The 18,746-nt window shown below is 47.0% G+C and overlaps 1 protein-coding gene across 1 annotated transcript; it reads left to right on the plus strand.

Annotated features, from left to right (window-relative positions):
• The first annotated feature begins 553 nt into the window (after nucleotides 1-553).
• On the plus strand, nucleotides 554-15,721 carry MYOC (myocilin). Its single transcript, XM_090049417.1, has 3 exons — nucleotides 554-1,235; nucleotides 11,533-11,661; nucleotides 12,458-15,721. Exons 1-3 carry the CDS (start codon nucleotides 674-676, stop codon nucleotides 13,240-13,242), a joined length of 1,476 nt encoding a protein of 491 aa, XP_089905543.1. The 5' UTR covers nucleotides 554-673; the 3' UTR covers nucleotides 13,243-15,721.
• The last annotated feature ends 3,025 nt before the right edge of the window (nucleotides 15,722-18,746 follow it).

Genomic DNA, 18,746 nt, shown 5'->3' on the forward strand with positions numbered 1-18,746 from the left:
ACAGAGGCTGAACTGAACTCAAATGGAAATTGCCAGCATTAAACAGGTCTCCCAACTCCTTGTCTGTTGTCTGAACCATGAGACGATCCTTTTTCTCTGGCAGGCACCATGCTACTGAGGCAGGGTTTCAGACAAGGGGGATCTGTTTCCCCTATTCCTTCCATGGGGAATATTTGGGCTGTTGCATGTTACAGGTTATAAACTATGGAAAATAAAAACACCTTAGTGCTCGGTTCTTTTCCTGCTTGCACTCGTTTGATATCAGTGTAAGTGCACAGACATCAGTGGAGCAACTCCTGATTTCCACTTGCCTTGGAGTGGGGAGAAGCTGGCCCTTCATAAAGCCCTTGGCTCACATCTAAAAGGAAATGTTATGGAAGTATCCAGCCCTGAGCTGGAAGAAAGGCAGAGGGAGCCAGCACTGTGTAAGGGAGAGGCTGCTCCTTTAAGAAATCCAAAACAGAGGTCTGGACGGTTCATGTTATTTTATCCCTCTGGCAGCCGGACCCTCTCCCCACCCCTTGCTCCAATTCCCAGCTGTATAAATAAAACTTCCGGCAAACTCTGCTGTTGTGCACACACAGGAGCGATCAGCAGGCAGCTCTGCTTTTAGAGGCGCTACACCAAAGGGGTCCCGGCTGCAGGGCTTAAAGGGACAGCAACTGCAGGAGAGATGCTTGTGGCTTGGCTGCTGCTCTCCTTGAGCCTGCTGCAGGGTGCCCTGGGGAGCACAGTCCACCTCCGGAGAGCCAACGACAGGCACGGTAGATGTACCTACTCATTTACGGTCCCCAGCCCACATGAGGCCAGCTGTCCAGGGTCTGACCAGGCCATGCCAGCCATACTGGACCTGCAGAGGGAGAGCAACATGCAGCGCTCAGAGCTGGAATCTGCCAAGGCAAGGCTCAGCCTCCTGGAGAGCCTGGTGACCCAGAGTCATGCTGTGGAGGGCTCCTCTGCTCCCACTGTGGAGTCACTGCAGAGAGAGCTGGCCAGCCTGAGGATGGAGACCACCCAGCAAAAGTCCCAAGCCAACAGGATGGAGACTGCCTATAGAGACCTCCTGAGGAACAGATCTTCCCTGGAGGAGGAGAAGTGGCGTCTGGAGCGAGAGAAGGAAGAGCTAGAAAGGAGGCTGGAGAGCAGCAGCCAGGAGATAGCTCAGCTGAGGGCCAACCAGTGTCCCCAGGTTAGGGACACACCTGTTCAAGATTCCCTGCAAAGGTCCAAAAAAGGTAAGGCCTCCGGGTGAGTGTGCAGGTGTGTGTGTGTAAATTAACGCCTCCCCGCCCGGCCTTCTGCTCTTCCTCAGCCTCACACCTAGGCTATCTCCTGCTGCTACCTAAGCACTAGAACAACATGAACTTGCCCAGAGTCATGCAGCAAATTAACAGGTCATGTAGTTGCTGCTTTTGATCTGCTGTGAGGTCTTGCCTTCTTCACTCCCATGTCATTGTCCCTTGCAGGTGTGGTACTAGACTCCCCTCCTTTGCTGGAATGCCTGACATTCCTCCACAGCATGTTGTTTGTAACAAAAAAAAGATGGCTGAGGCCATCCTGAGGCTGAGGCATAAAACTGATGTTAGGAGTCTTGACTTTGATTCCCAGCTCTGCTACAGTTTTCCCTATGGACATGGGCAAGTCACCTACTATTTCTCCCTCCTTCTTGTGTTTTGTCTACCTAGATTGGTGCAAAGTCTCTCCATGCCCTTGTGTGTGTTTGTGTATGAATGTGCACAGTAACTAGACAGACATTGTTAGCTGTGTTAGTCTGAAGTCAAGTAGAAAGCAAGGTAGATTTGTACCTTACAGACTAACCAAAGTGGGCTGAAGCTACAGCACAGCTTTATATATATAGCACAAGCTCACTTCAGCCCATGAAAGCTTATGCTATATATATATATAGACTAGCCAAACTAGATATATATCAGGTGCAAATCTATTCTGCCTTCTACATAGCAACTAGCAAAGAGGTCTTGATCCACTTTAGATCTTCTAGGTGCTCCTGTAGCAGTAAACAGCAAAAGACCAATGAAGTCAGATCGTCCCTCTTAGTCATGTTCAAGCTCTAGCTAGCTACAGAACCATGCCCGCAAGCTTCAAGGAAGTTTATATTCAAAGCTCAGCCCTCATGGTTGTCCTGAGTGGGAACAGTTACAACAAACACACTGTCCCTTGGCTGCCCTGCAAAGCTGTTTTCAGCAGAAACCAGCTACAAGCTGCTTCCTTGGACATTCCTTCTGCTGTGAAGGTGTCTGTCTCTACCTCAGATGCAGGCCATGGTACATATGCTACTCTATAAGGTATTTTTCTCATTAAGGTGCTTATTGTTCTCCTCCACCAGCCCATGAGTAACACAACATGCGCCCTTGCTGTGCATCTGGGAAGCAGGGGGTTACTAGAGCTAGGAGCAAGTGTGTCACAGCCCTTGGGGGAGAAGGAGCTTTGGAACAGGCCCCTCTGCTAATGTCTCGACAGAGCTCGGCTTTCCATGGAAGCCATGGTCTAGGAACCTTTTGCAAGGAGGAGCAGAGCTTTTCAGCAGCATTTAGCCCCTGGTTATCTTCGACCTGTACTGAGCCTGTGAGTGCAACCTACCAGGGACAGTGGTGACTGCAGCACAGGTTGCACCAGTCCCTTTACTTCCTTCCCATCTGTGACAAGTCTTCTGCGGGCTGTGCCTCATGAGACTGTCTGGGGTCTAGGGAAGCCCCAGATGCACCTCTTGTAGTAAGAGGGTCAGTGGTAAGAAGGCACGAAGGCAGCTACGCTGCGCTGCATTTGCTTAACCTGTCCAATGGTTGGGAGATCTCCAAGGAGCTGTTTTGATGACTTGGCAGCCCCTCTGTGCAAAGAGCTGGACCCTCCCACAGCAAGTCCAGTCCCTTTATGGACTCTGGTCATGCACAGGCACTAGTTACGTTTAAGTCTCAGCTGAGGGGCTGCAGGAAGAACTGGTACTCCGGACCCTTCCTGACAAAGGCACTCCAGAGCACGTTGGTGCCAACTCAGTGGCAGCTTTCTTGAGGGAAAGGAGTTAACCCTGCTCCACCCATCCAAGTCCACTCAACCAGTCCCAAGCCAGAAGTTTATGTGAGGCTGCTCCAGATTCACACTGTGACCTCACTCAGACCCATGGGAGACTGAGGGCTCGGGGCAGATACTTGAGGCAGCCTCACAGGACAGCTGCCAGTTTTGCAGCACATTGGATTCAGGGGAGCAGGGTACGACCAGTCCTGTTTCTCAGAGACCCACCGCTGGCAACCCCAGAGAGGCAGTGGCTAACACTGCCTCAAATAGGGCCTGACTAGAAAGCAAGGTTGAAATTTTTGACATTTGTTTCTATTCCCATGTGAAAAGAAACCCTTTTTTTGGTGACAGTTCAAGAGGTACCCCCCCACACCAGAATAGCCAACAGTCTGGTGGTCTGGGTCTTCTCCGGGGTCTTGATGAGGAAGAGGTGGAGGAAGGCAAGGTGTCTCCTGGAATTTCATTCTGGACCCCGGAAATTCCTGTGAAGAGCTTTACTTTTGGCAAATCTGCATTTGCCGACAGAAACCTTAGTAAAAAAAAATCCTTCCTCCTCCTGCAACTTGTAATGTACAGCAGAAGAAAACAGATGAAGCTTCTGAAAATTTGTCGGGAACCATATAAATCCTGTCCAGGGAAAGAACATGTTTGACCAGTCATAGAACTGAAAGGAGAGGGCATCAGGGTATTCCTATCTGCTACACCTGGTGATTTCAGGGCATCTCCTTGTGTGTCTCCATTCAGGTGTGGAATTACTAAGTGCGTACTTTGGGACCCCGGCCCCGTCTCTTCTGGGGACCTTGTTTGGTGTCTGCTGTTTTTTTTCTTAACCATATTAAAGATGGTCCACCAGACAGAGGAATTTGTTCTTCTCGCCGTGCCTCTGAAAACAGAGTGGACCAGGTTCCTTGCTGGTGTACAGTTGTGGTGCACTCAGAGCTTCAGTGGAAAAACTCTTCCCCTTCCCTGTCCATCCTCACGGCAGTCCTGTGCAGACACATCCCATGGCAGTCACCAATCCCTCAGCTTGGCGATTCCAGGAGCTCTTTTAGAGCTTTGGCCCTTTAGCCCACTGCCAGGACCTCTGGCCAAGCCACGTCTTATAGCAGGGCTCACTTCCAAGCTGCCTCTGTCAGCCAGATCCTCCTCCAGACATTTCTTGGCCTTCTCCCCTTCCCTCTTACCTCCCTGGGCACACAGCTGATCAATAAGACTCTATTCCCCATACCTTCTAGAGTTGTATTTGCAGCTTGGAGGCAAAGGGGGAGAAAAAATGAGCCCACAGGTGAATTTGACTACCTTTCTGGGGCAACCTGCAACACTTACTGGAGCGAAGAAACATTCACCACCACACCAAGGAAGCCTGGCAGGTCTGCGTTCCTGGCCTGCACAGCTGTCCAGTCTTTCCAGATGTCTGCTGGGAATTAACAAAGAGAGTGCCTGTCTGAGGGTGCATGCCAAGCTGGGGAAGTGCAGGGCTGCTTTTTCATTAGCAAGATTCCTGAGATGTCAGAGAGAGGGGCGCATGCAGGGACCCTAAAGGGTGCACTTTTTCCTGCAACAAATACCTGGGTTCACTTACTTCTTTCTGTCTGTGCATTTCCTGATGGCTGTATTTGTTTCTGCTTATTTCTGTGGAGGCAGAGCACATTGTATCCTAAGTCAGGATCTGTCAAACCAGAACATTTGCGGTCTGTCCTTCCCAAGAGAAACCCTAAATCCTCACTAGATGGACCCTTCTTTTCCAAGCTAAGAGCAGGAATTATCCAGCAACAAAGATGACCTTGCTGTCCCAATGCTGGATTAATGCATCTTCTCCTGACACTCCAGCACCTCACTGTCCCCCCACTCAGTCTCCCCCATGCACTTTGTTTCAAAGTGTTCATCTTAAGAGGCAGATTCAAATCATGAATCCTAGTACTTTACAAGATTCAGAAAAAAAGAGGACACTCAAAATCTGTACATGACCCTGGACCATTACAGACCAAACCACTAAGAGTTCAGCATGTTCGTTCTGGACAATGAAGCAAGTTGTGTACAGCGGACCGGTGGCAGGATTGGGACCCCACCGGGAATGTCTAGACAACAGATTTCCCTCCACTGAGTGTGTTTCAATCAATTCTCTCAATCCAGTCAAGCATGACTACAAGCTGACCTTGACAGGTTGCAACGGTGGGCGGATGAGAATAAGATGGGGTTTAACACTGATAAGTGCAAGGTGTTGCACATGGGGAGGAAGAACCGGCACCACACTTACAGGTTGGGGAACTCTCCTCTTGCCAGCACGGAGACGGAAAAGGATCTTGGAGTCGTCATTGACTCCACGATGAACATGGGCCGGCAGTGTGGGGAGGCAGTCAAGAAGGCCAATCGTACCCTGTCATGCATCCACAGATGCATCTCGAGCAGGTCCAGGGAGGTGATCCTCCCCCTCTATGCGGCACTGGTCAGGCCGCAGCTGGAGTACTGCGTCCAGTTCTGGGCGCCACACTTCAAGAGGGACATGGACAATATGGAAAGAGTTCAGAGGAGGGCCACTCGTATGATCAGGGGTCAGCAGGGCAGGCCTTATGAGGAGAGGCTACGGGACCTGAACCTGTTTAGCCTCCACAAGAGAAGGCTAAGGGGGGACCTTGTGGCCTGCTACAAACTGGTCAGGGGGGATCAGCAGGTATTGGGGGAGTCCCTGTTCCCCCGTGCGCTGCCAGGAGTGACCAGGAATAACGGTCACAAACTGGTGGAGGGTAAGTTTAGAATAGATATTAGGAGGCGCTACTTCACTGTCAGGGTGGCTAGGGCCTGGAACCAGCTTCCAGGGGAAGTGGTGCAGGCTCCTAGCCTGGGGATTTTTAAAAGGAAGTTAGATGAGCACCTTGCCGGGGTCATCTGACCCCGGTGCTCTTTCCTGCTAAGGCAGGGGGTCGGACTAGATGATCTACCTAGGTCCCTTCCGACTCTAGCTACTATGAAACTATGAAACTATGAAGAAGCTGACAGCTATACTCTGAAACAACCTTGCTGAAAGAGCTTCCATCCACACAGATGCTGTCCTCAGTCATCTGACTTAACAGCAGCCAGAACACAAGACAAAAGGACAGTTCTCTGCCCTCTCTGAGCTAGTCAGTCCATCTGACACTGATTCTTTCCCCAGGGTCTCCCATAGCTTTCCCCATAGTACTGTTTGCTGAAGGTGCAGGGCCTCTGAAAACCACCATGTTGCAGATACCCATACCAGACCCCAAACTCACACCCCTTCTCTATAGGGCGTGCAGACTGTGGAATAAGCTCCCTCCAGAGGTGGTGTAATCATCGACCCTGGAAATCTTCAAAAGGAGACTGGACAGTCACCTCACTGGGGTCACCTGACCCCCATTGTCTTTCCTGCCTAGCGCAGTGGGGCTGGACCCAATGAGAGTGCTGGTTGACAGAAGTCAATCGTTGTGGTGCCCTGTGACTAGTGGGGTCCCTCTCCATCCTATGGCCCTTACTTTTTAACATCTTCATCAATGATGTAGACATTGGTGTTGGAAGCAGGCTGGCCAAGTTTGTCGACGACACCAAACTCTGGGGTAAAGCATCCACATCTGAGGACAGGAGGGCGATCCAGGCAGATCTTGACAGGCTCAGGAAATGGGTGGACGAAAACCTGATGGTGTTCAACACCAAAAAATGCAAGGTTCTCCACCTTGGGAGGAAAAACCTGCAGCATCCTTATAGGCTCAGCAGTGCTACGCTGGCTAGCACTACGGATGAAAGGGACTTGGGGGTCATCATTGACCACAAGATGAACATGAGCCTTCACTGTGATGCTTTGGCTAGTAAAGTGAGCAAAATGCTGGCTTGCATCCATAGATGCTTCTCAAGCAAATCCTGGGACGTCATTCTCCCACTGTACTCGGCCTTGGTGAGGTCGCAGCTGGAGTACTGCGTCCAGTTTTGGGCTCCACAATTCAAAAAGGATGTGGAGAAGCTTGAGAGAGTGCAGAGAAGAGCCACGTGCATGATCAGAGGTCAGGAAAACAGACCTTACGATGACAGGCTGAGAGCCATGGGGGTCTTTAGCCTGGAAAAGCGCAGGCTCAGGGGTGATCTGATGGCCACCTATACGTTTATCCAGGGTGACCACGAGGATCTGGGGGAACGTTTGTTCACCAGAGCGCCCCAAGGGATGACGAAGTCGAATGGTCACAAACTCTGCCGCGACCATTTCAGGCTGGACATAAAGAAGAATTTCTTTACTGTCCGAGCCCCCAAGGTCTGGAACAGACTGCCATCAGAAGTGGTGCAAGCACTCATTTTGAACATCTTCAAAAGACGTTTGGATGTTTATCTTGCTGGGATCCTATGATCCCTGCTGACTTCCTGCCCCTGGGGCAGGGGGCTAGACTCGATGATCCTCTGGGGTCCCTTCCAGCCCTAATGTCTATGAAATCTATGAAATCTTGCAAGGTCCCTTCCAGCCCCTTACAATCTATGAATCTTAAGCTGTTCTCCTTGCTTGCACCCTACAGCACTCCTTTGCAGTGCCCTCCTTTCTGGGCCCCCTTTCTCAGGCTTCTTCCAAATAAAACCTCTCCAGGAGATGCCAGACTATCACCTCCTTCTCCTTTTCTCACCCCTCTGCCCATCCCTCCCAGCCAGCAGTTACCCTTCTGCTGGGCATAAAGAAGCTTCTGTGTTGCCTTACCCCCTTTCCCCAGCAATCCTTACTGTTGCCTGCCTAGCCCTCTCTGTTTCCTTTGACCAAGCCCAATAATTCCTTAAGCTTGGGCTGTTTATGTGTATCTTCCTTTATAAAGGGCCCTAATGGGTTGCTTCAAGGTGCATGGGAGCTTTCCATATTGCCCCTACCTTAATGAAACTGCATCACTGGAAATCCAAATATGCTTATCATCAGAACAAGCTTGATCTTGCTGGGCTCCCAGCTCTATTTGCAGCTGCTCATGCACCTACTCTGGGGCTACAACTTCAGTATACTGCTACAGCAATATATAGGCTGAACCTTATGTGCAGATAGGATAGGTTTTGCTAATACAGTGCGATTCCCCTCTCCCTGTGGGGACTGAACCTGGGGCACTGGGATTTAATAGCCCAACCCTCTACTGTTTGTGCTGAAGGCTTAACCCTACCAGCTCACAGAGTTAATGATAGACCCACAAACTGCTATTGATCGAACTACTAGGGAGACACAGAGGCACACTGTGGCATTCTGGGTTATGGTATCTACACCTGTCCCTGAAGTCATGTGATGATGGCTTTACATTTCGCTGCGAGGGAAGAGGGATACGTTCCTGAAATCACCTAGACACAGCCTGTATGGACACGGGAGGGATGCTGCACCTTTGGTCTGGGCAGCGTTCCCTTTCAGGACCAAACTGCTCAGTAGGGTCTGTTAGGACTACAGCCTTACTACACCTACAGCTTTCTCCTTCAAGGAAGACAGTCATTTTCTCCTGTGCAAAAATAGCTCAGGCTCAACTGAAGTGATCTACAGCCCTAGAAACAGCCTGCAAAGATACCATCTTCCCCCCACACCACATAGCCACTGCCATTTTTCAGACTGAATTGTGGGTGGCTCCCCACAAGCAGCTTTGAGTTCTTTTCAATTGACCCAAGGGGCTTGAGGCAGGGAAGTGAACCCCAATATGTAGCTGAGCTTGCCCCTGAAAACAGCTTTTGGTTTGGTGTCTTCCCTAAGGCCACATTTCACCCAACCCCACTTATTACCATATATAGAAGAGCGTACCACAAGATGAACATGAGCCTTTAGTGTTTCTGTATTTAGCGTACCTTTTTACATGCACTCTTTTTTTGATGTCCAGAGCCGGCACTCATGTCCAATCCATCTCAGGTACCTTGTGTAAAATTACTCTCCAGATCCATGAGTCAAAAAGGCACTTAAAGCATATGGCTAACTTTAATCTCAAGGATTGTTTTACTGACGTCAATGAATTACTTACATGCTTAAAGTTAAGCACATGCTTATGTATTTTGATAAACTGGGACTCATATAGGTGGAAGAATCAGAAACCCAAGCTGTTAAATGGCACTTGCTGTGGGCTGATTTCTTTTAAAGCTACAAGGCAAATGTACCCCCATCAGGGTTCATCTACTGGAAAAGCAGATGTAGGTGGATTTTCCTGAGAGCAATTCTGTTAATATCCTTTCTGCATACCAGCTACCAGAATTGGCTGCTTGTTGTCACTTTCAACATGCAGGTGGGGAACTTCCCTAGCCCTAAGCAAACTCAGACATAGAACAGGGGAATGGGATGCAAACGAATTGTAGGCTTTTACGTGTTTATGGTTTTGTCTTCAAGGGAAGCCAAAGCTGCCCATGAAGAATTAATAAAGCACTGGAATTACATAGGGAACTATGAAACTCACTGTTCTCTTTAAAATAATAATGGTATTTTGCTTTTATACTGCACAGCTGCTTTCATCCCCAAAGCACTGTACAAACAACTGAATTATGGGTGGGATTTGAAAAGCCCAATGCGTTGCCCTAACTTTGCTCCAGTAGGAAATATTACTAATGAATTCAGTGGGAGTTGAATTAAGGTCTTCTCCTGTATCCTCTTAAAAGATAGTTTCCAAGTACACTTGTCTGTGAAGGCAGATGGAATTCAAATGCCCCTGATGCTTTTTGCTGGGACAGCCCTTCTAGCAGATCTGCAGAAATCACAGCTTGCTGTAGCTCAGTTTTAAATCTCAGAGTACTCTGAGTAGGCTTCAGTGTGATGAGTAGTACAGAGGACTGAGCAGTGCATCCTGGTAGCCTCTGGTGGCTTATCAAAGATTTCTCTGCTCTTTGAATTTTCAGCATGGCTCAGTTAGAGCAGCGTATGCTGCATAATAAATCACCAGGCCAATTACTTGAGCTGTCAATCTGAATCCTCCACTTAAGGCCTGGGAGTCTGTCAAAGCTGAGATGCCTGATTTTATCCTTATTACAGATGCATTGCATTGCCTCTTAATACTTACAACAACACTTCCCCACCCCCAGGGAAAAAAAGGATGTTGCAACATACATCCAGTTAGAACAATGCTCCTCTGTGACCACGTAAAAGCAAACGGAGGGCACTAATCTCTCTGCACTGGAGCGTTATAGCCTTCTTCCTCTCCCTGCTGCCTTGCCTCGCTGCGCTGGCCTTCAGTCTATCAGGGGCCATTTGCCCAGCAAGACGCTAGTTAATGTGAATACATTGCCTTGTCTGAAGAATGGAGAGACCAGCTGCGCGGAAGGAATTAGAAAGCGACTGAAAACACTGATGGTGTTGTGTGGCACACCGTATTTATGCTGTTAATGAGCTTTGACACAGCCCCTGTGGAGTCTTTTGCAAAGGAAGGAAAGACCCTCCCCACAAGCAGAGCACTCAGGAATGCTTGTTGCTGACATTCAGCAGCAATCTGAGAAGCTCTGAATGGTTTGTGGAGGCCTCACAATTGGTTTTACGTAGCCCTAAAGTTTATGTGGTTGGTCCTTTTTTAAACCACTGCAAGCTCATTCATTACCAGCAAACAGAAATAGAAGGGACAGAATCCTGCAGCCCATATATAGTATCCAGCAGGTATATTTAGTTGATACAACATCTAGATTTCATTAACATAGAATCAGCAGAGGTAGGGAGGGCTCCACCCCTGGGGGCAGAGACTTCTGCAGCACAACAGGGATTACAGTGCACAAGCATTTGCTTTTCAAAGTTGAGTTGGGTGGCTTTTTTATCCCATGTTCAGAGGAAAAGTGCTAACACAAGGCCAGGTATGGTGTGACACACATCCACAGTGAAGACTTATCTACATAGCCTCCATGCCATACCCAGGAGCCCCAGGGTGAAGGTTGCCCTACCCAAGTTTGCTGTTTTTCTGGGCTTGGCAAATCTTGGACAAGAGGCAATATATCCATCTTCAAGTGTACTTGAGCATGTGTGTTTGGTGCTGCTCTCAGGCCCACTGTTTTGGGCATGCTCATTTATATCTCTGTTCCAGTGCCATGATTCTGAGACGTGGAGGATTAAGAAACCCTAAGTTCAAAACCTGCACAACCATCCAAGAACGGGCAAGGCTCAATAGCTTGATGTGGGGGGGAGGGCCTGGTTATGGCCAGCCAGGCATAGATAGGTCTGGTTGAGGTGAGTCTTATATGCACTGAAGGGGGCAGAGTATATTATGTCTGTACCACCCTCACGCCAGCCTCTCAAGCATCTCTCAAGGCTAATGAGGATGTGGCCTTGTGTAATGTTTTCGTCAAAGTAAGCATTGCCCAAGAGCAGGAGCCAAGGTGGCAATGAGTAAGGGCACAAGAAAAGCTGATTTAATGGCAGGGTGAGTGCTCTAATGCTGATGCCAGGGGCTGTGTGAAGCTGTCTGTTTGTGTGCCATGTGTATGAGCGTGCCCTGCCATGGACAGAAACATACACATCCCTTCTGCGCTCCTCCAGCTGGTGGACTCGTTCCATTGATTTAATTGACCTCACTGTGTTTATTTCAATCCCCTCTGCAGTTTCTAGGTGGGATATGAAGAGTCCAGACTACCAGGAATTGAAATCTGAAATGACAGAGGTTTCAGCTTCCAGCATCTTTCAGGAGAGCTCCTCTCACAGCCATGTGGGCACGGAGGACACAGGCACTGGTACAATAACTGCACTTACTCCTTTTTTTCTTTTTCTTGGTTCATATAACTAGGCCTTGTCCTTCTCCAGATACTTTTCTTCCACTCACTTTCTCCTAATATTGTTGCCTCCTCCTATCCTGGGACCGCACAGGATCCCATCCTGAGCATAAACCGCCATGCTGCTCTTCTTTATCTGCTTACTGTCTTTAGAGATTTTCTTGCTTTGCCTCCTTTTCTCTCCAGCTATGATCTATCCTGTTCCCAGTTCAACCCCAAGCTATCCTGAGAAGGGCATCACTTCAACTGCCAACAGTGACCGGACACAGAGCGTTAAATAATTCCATCCATCCCTTTACACTGAGACCCCGAGATGTTCATCTCCTTTTTTCATCTAAACTTTGTGACCACCATTGAGGGGTCAATAGAGCAGAAAAGTTTGTGCTGTTTATAACACTTCCTTCCAAAAATATTAAGTCTCTTCTTCCCTTCTATCCTCAAAGACCAATTATTTCTGCTCCTTTGCTTACTTTTCCTCTTTCTTCAGGCAGCCTGCATGGATCAGTCACATAGCCTAGGCAATGCTGGTGTGCTAACTCGCCGCTGTTGCTTAATTTGGGCTTCATTCATTCTAAGCCCCATTCTCTAGCCTAAAGGAAAAAAAATGCTTAAATGGAAATTAATAAAGATCTTTCCTAATTATTGCTTCTGATTTAAAGTAGATAAATTGAAACTTTCAGGAATTTTAGCCTTTTGCTGAAAACTGGCCATGAATGACAAAAGCCAAATCCCCTGTTCTTCTTTTTTCCTGGAGCAGGATGTGGAGAACTGGTCTGGGTGGGGGAGCCCGTCACCCTCCGCAAAGCAGAAACAATTGCCGGCAAATACGGCGTGTGGATGAAGGATCCAGAACCTGCTTCCCCATACACCCACGAGACGACTTGGAGAATTGACACGGTTGGTACAGACATCCGCCAGGTTTTTGAATATGACAACACTGATCAGTTCATGCAGGGTTACCCCTCAAAGGTGCATGTCCTGCCAAGGTCCATGGAAAGCACTGGCGCCGTCATCTACAGGGGGTCCCTGTATTTCCAGAGGCGCAAGTCCAGAATCTTGGCCAAGTATGACTTGAGGAAAGAAACCATCACTGTCCAGAAGGACCTCACCAATGCAGGCTACCATGGGCAGTTCCCCTATGCTTGGGGGGGGTACACTGATATTGACCTGGCTGTTGATGAGATGGGGCTGTGGGCAATCTACAGCACACAGAAGGCCAAAGGGGCCATTGTCCTTTCCACGTTAGACCCAGAGACTCTAGAGATCAGGCAGACCTGGGAGACCAACATTCGCAAGCAGTCAGTGGCCAATTCTTTTATGATCTGCGGCACCTTATACACCATCAATAGCTACTCATCCCCTGATGCCATGATCAACTTTGCCTACAACACAGCCACAAGCACCCGCAAGCTGCTGAAAATACACTTTGAGAACCGCTACAAGTACAGTAGCATGGTCGACTACAACCCCAGAGAGAGGAAACTCTTAGCTTGGGACAATTTCAACATGGTCACCTATGATATCAGACTCTCCAAGATGTGAGGAGCCTGGGAACATGAAAAGGACATACCATGCTTGTGGCTAACTAAAAGCTGTTTGGCTAGGGCAGTAAGACAAGGCATCAATCTCACACATTTCATTTTTCCTATTCTTCCTGGTCTTTCATGGGGCTCAGCCTGAACCCCAGACTCAGACAGAGAACCACACTGGGATGAACAAATTGATCAGGATTGGATGCTAGGTGAGGGAGTGTCACATCAGGACTCACCCTGGCTCAAAAATAGCAACTTGGGGGGTGGGGAGGGGGAGGAGTGTCTTCATTGAGTTTGAGCATTTGGATGCAACAGGCCATGTTCAGCCCTGGTGTAACTTCCTTCAACTCCTCTGGAGTTACACAATGGTTGAATTTAGACAACATAAAAAAGAATACAAGCTTTTCAAACATGCACAACATCTGGTGCATATCATCCATCTGCAAAGGGAAAAAAGCCAGAAGAACAAAAATCTACCTGTTCTCTCTACTGAGAAAGGCTGTGACTCTAGTCAGTTAAACTAAAATAATCACCTCCATCCAGAGCTTTATATAGTTGAGCAATGGTATTATGGGGAAGCATATTACTTGGCTATCAGCTTCACAGAAGGTCTCTTAAATAAATACCCAACAGCCATCATTCAGCTGTAGGCAGGCTGTACAGCTGTTTATAATACGAAGGAAACATGTTGTGCAGTCAAAAATGAGCACAAACCAAAGCTGTGTTGACAGCAACAGAATTTTGCTCTGTTGACCAAGACATCCAGATCAGCATATGCTGCAAAACTGTATGGCACCTGGTCTTTGTAGGATCAAACCAAGGACTAAAGGCACTGCTTCCAAACCCAGTGAAACTAGTGACACAACTCCTACTGAGTTCAAAGTAGTCTAGCTGGGCCCAGAGTAGGTTGGGCTATCAGGGGAATCTCAGCCCAGGCCAAGAACATTCCAACTTCCTAGGTGGGCCTGGCACTACGGATGGACCACATCTATTTAAAGAAACTGTTTAAGTCCCAAATTATTTGAGGAACTTGAAACCCCCTATAGTTTGGCTATGGAAATCTTCTTTGAGATCACTACAAGCTCAGCCCAAGTGTTTCCATAGGTAAATTTTGGAATCTGAAAACATGAAAAAAACTGATTTTGGAAGAAAAAAATTGTGTAGGAGGGAAGGGGAGGGAAGTCAGGGGTTGGTCCTCTATTATAGTGACAGATCACTAGGAGGAACAGGGACCTTGGCTCTAATAAAGAGAGGACACGGTGCTAATGTCCACGTAAAAATAAAAGCCTTTTCTTGGTAGTAAACAGCATTTCTGTCACTGAGCATGAGAGGGAAGCAGGGACAGAAAGATTCTGATTTCAGATCTCCAGGGACTGAGTATTGAATGGCACTTTTAGCTAATTAATAGAGGTTTAATTCCATGTACACGAGCATGGGAGTAATGGACTGAGCATCAGAGGAGAGAGAGCCCACTGAAAAGCAAGGAGAGACTTTTCCCCAAAGATGTGGTTCATGTTCATGTCACTCGTGCCACTCTCTCCTCAGATGCCAAGCCATTTCTGTGGAGGGGAGGAGAGTATATAGAAACCAAGCTATCTCAGTTCTACTCTCTTTGAACCCTCCACAGAAATGGCTTGGCCACTGGCATCTTAAACTGGGAACAAGAGGTGAGTAAAAAATGCAAAGCTCAGATCCAGTCAGCTAACCTTCCTCTGTGTTATGGAGTCATTACATTTAAGGGCTTTGATCCAGGTCCTGTTTCAGAAAGTGGATGATGTCAGGAGGTCAGCATCCCACCATTGCACACCATTCAATGGCTGCTACAGAGCTGCATAGTCACTTGTGTTGTCCATATGCCCACAAAAAGTATGACCAGCGCAGCCTCCCTAGCATTAAAAACCAAGGTTAAACAATTTTTATTCATCGTTTTGTCTCCAGAACATTGCTGTTAGACACAGTTTAGCCCAAAGGTGGCTTACTGTTTGCTAATAACTCTAACTTGAGCCAGTCACCAGAGCGTAGTGCAGTCTAAACCACAGCAAAGTCAAAGGAAAAATCTCTCACTGCCTCTGATGGACAACAGAACAGACTCATATTTATTCCAGTCTATGGTTATTACCCTGAAATGGGAAGCATCCTCATATCATGTAAAGACTGGCAGTACTAGCTGTCAACTAGATAATTTCACTGATTGCACTGTAATTAGATGTGCGCTCTAAGATAGCTATGGCATTAGATTGTAAGCAGCTACCCATCATCTTATTTTTTTAAAACAACTACCACCTAAAAAAACAAAACCCCTAACCTCCACATAAATACTGTAGCTGGCTTGTTTTTTGTTTTTGAGGAGGAAAAAAAAAAGCACCAAGCAGTGGAGGTTGCATTAAAGCATCTTTCATGAAAGCAAAAGTACAAACTGCTGAAGATTATGTGGAAATAGCCTATGATAATAAGCAATTAAAAAAATCTCAGACAACTCTGTTGTGGTGATTTCTTTGCAGATTTCTTGTTTGAGAGCAAAATGCTAGAGGGAATGCCATGCTATGGGAATATACAGGTCACCTTTTCATAAGAGTTCAGCACCGAAGATCTGGATTGATTTTTCAGAAGCTCAGTTCTTCTTGAACACAAAAATGATTCATAGGTTGGAAACAAACCCTGCGGGCCAAGACGTAAGGAGCTCATCTCAAACAGGAGGTTGAAGGGTGACTATGTCTAACCACTTACACACGGAGCAAGTGTTTGATGGTAGGGGATTTTTGACCTTGCTGAGACAGGATGAGGAGATTCAGTGACTTTAGGTTGGGTTAACTCTAAGATGCAGTTTCCTAACAGTACAGGCGGTTAAACTTTAAACCAGCTTACCAGGAAAAGTGATGGATTTATCTCTAGGAATCTGCAAGGGGAGTTTTGATAGTTTCCTAAATAATGCACTTAGAGCCAGCACACGGGAGAAATTCTTTGGTTTATGTATGTGGAAGGGATCTACATCATTAGTTCGTTGTTCACACTCTTCCTTTATCAGCTGGGGGAGAGCACAGAGTTGCTTGTATATTCCTCTTCATAAAACCCGAAGCTCTGCTTTAAAACAATAATTACCATTACATCCCATGCTTCAGGGCTTTGATTGTTTACTTGTAGGGATCAGGAGGGACTTTTTCCTCACTGAAGCATAAACTAGACTACGGGTATTTTTGGACACTATCTTCTGCATGCAGCTAGAGACAAGATATTAAATGAGGCTGGCTGAAATAGCACAGAAAATGCTCTCAGGTGCTAGGCTGTGCCTTATTTGGAGGATCAAACCATGTAGCAGAATTTGGGCCAAGAAGAAATCCCTTTTCCTCCCCAGGTCAGACTGAGGGTACTGGGGAATGGTTCTCTTTCCTCTGCAAGAAGGGTCATGGTGCACCTGCTGCGATCATCTGGATCTCTCTCATCTGCTTAATTCCTTGTTTGCAAGGGCCTTCATTACCAGGAACATCCTGATTGTACCTCTTCTCTCTCCGTGGTGCACATTTCAGAAATATTTGGCTTAACTAAAGTCTTTGGGTTTGACACAGTGCATTTGGCTGAGGTTTTATGACCCATAACATACTAGATCATCTACTCAGACCTCTAATGATCCTTTCTGGCCTAAATCTCCATGCAGAGAAGGAGACTGAAATCATCATGTTTGTCAGGATTCAATTTGGCTTGTTCAGCCAATGGCTAAAATCTTGTGCTGCCCCCTCCTGCCCCTTGAAGTGAATGGGAACTTTGCCTTTGACTTTAGTGGAGAGAGGATCTCACCAGGATTTCATCCAATTAGCAAGTGTCAAAGCTGCAACAACAGATACACATCTTGAGAAGTCAGCGTCCCAAGAATGAAATGAATAAGAGAACTGGAAACAACTTATTGCTTGTAGAGTAAGAGCTGAACAAAATGGGGAAGTTCAGCAGGTAGGATGAGTCAATTAAAAAATAAAATACCTCTGAGTATACACAGTAGAATACAAATTTGTTCAAATCCTAAATTGAAGCTGGTCATCTGTATTCAGATCAGGTGAGGGCTTGCAGTATAATTTACATGAAGAAATAACTTATACTGCCAGTTAATCTGTTGACTTTTAATGATTAAAAGATACTATAGAGGTAAAAGAAAAATCCTATTCAGCGTTAAAGGCTGAAAAATGTCACATTAAGGACTCCAGCTGCTTTGTAGCATCCAGTTGCAACAGCTTGGTAGCTTTGGTGGGCTGGGTAGGCCTGGGTGGGACTCCTAGGACAGATGTCATAAGGAGGCATTGGCGGTAGTCAGAGATTCGCATCATAAGTAGATGGCTACATCTTCACTATAGAGTTGGACGCTGCATGCTGCTCCTTTGAGCAGAGTCTCTGTTTTAGCCGAGACCAGGGACAAGCAGCCATTATGCTCTCGCTGGCACTGCACTCACCATTCGCATCGAGACATACGGCATCACAGAGAACCATGCTTGTAGCAAGTCAAATCCCTCGACATTTCTTTGCCTGTGCATCCTGGGAGAATTTACCTGTTCTTCTGCGTACAAGGAAAGAGATCTTGGGAAGGCTCTGGAGAACTAGGAGCACTTCAGTTCTAGCCAGCATCCTCCTGGCAAGCAAGGGGTGAGGGGGCGTGGAATTATCCACCAAAATGAAAGCAAAGCCTCTCATCCTCAACTCAAGCTCTAGCTGGGAGTCACTAGGTTTTAAAGAGGTTCCAATCTTAGGCAAGAAAGCTACTGGGGAATGGGGACTGAGGGGTGTGGGACACATGAGGAAGCTTAGGAGAAAGACTTACATACAAACCTATATCTTGTCTGTAGATCTAACTCAACATACTGTATTTTCTTTACATACACCATGCCCTGGAATAAGTTGCTCACTTCATTTATGAAAGGCAGAATTAATAAAATATATATTTATATACATATATCTATTTTAATGCCTTTCATAAATGAGGTGAGCATCTTATTCCAGGGTAGGTGTGTGTGGTTTTTATTATATATTATGTTTACTTGTAATGACCGAGGAGCAGCAGCTGGACACCTGACCCACTCAGGAACCTGCCCAGCAACTGGCAGAAAATGCTCTTACCATTTTTCCCCACAGATAATATACCCTACTTCCAGCAACAAGTATCCTGTATGTGAGAAAATATGGCATGTCTGATTGTCTTTAACAGATACCAGCAAAATATCTTCTTTTACTGCATTCTCAGCGCCCAAGAATTTCTTTTGAGAGCAGGCTCTGAGGCATCCTGCTTTTCATAGATTTCATAGATATTTGGGCTGGAAGGGACCCCAGAGGATCATTGAATCCAGCCCCGTCCCAGGGGCAGGAAGTCGGCAGGGATCATAGGATCCCAGCAAGATAAGCATCCAAATGTGTCTTGAAGGCATTCAAATTGGGTGCTTGAACCATCTCCAGTGGCAGTCTATTCCAAATCTTGGGGGCTCAGACAGTGAAGAAATTCTTCCTTAAGTCCAGCCTGAATCAGTTGCGGTGGAGTTT

Source organism: Crocodylus siamensis, chromosome 5, assembly GCF_052110815.1.
Source record: "Crocodylus siamensis isolate JL-2025a chromosome 5, ASM5211081v1, whole genome shotgun sequence".
In the NCBI taxonomy this organism is placed as follows: Eukaryota; Metazoa; Chordata; order Crocodylia; family Crocodylidae; genus Crocodylus; species Crocodylus siamensis.

What these genes read in the sequence shown, in the direction of transcription:
- MYOC (XM_090049417.1), top strand. Translation starts at nt 674, where the DNA reads ATGCTTGTGGCTTGGCTGCTGCTCTCCTTGAGCCTGCTGCAGGGTGCC. An exon ending in CCTGCAAAGGTCCAAAAAAG is followed by an intron (nt 1,236 to 11,532) that starts GTAAGGCCTCCG and finishes TCCCCTCTGCAG; the next exon opens with TTTCTAGGTGGGATATGAAG. An exon ending in CACGGAGGACACAGGCACTG is followed by an intron (nt 11,662 to 12,457) that starts GTACAATAACTG and finishes TTCCTGGAGCAG; the next exon opens with GATGTGGAGAACTGGTCTGG.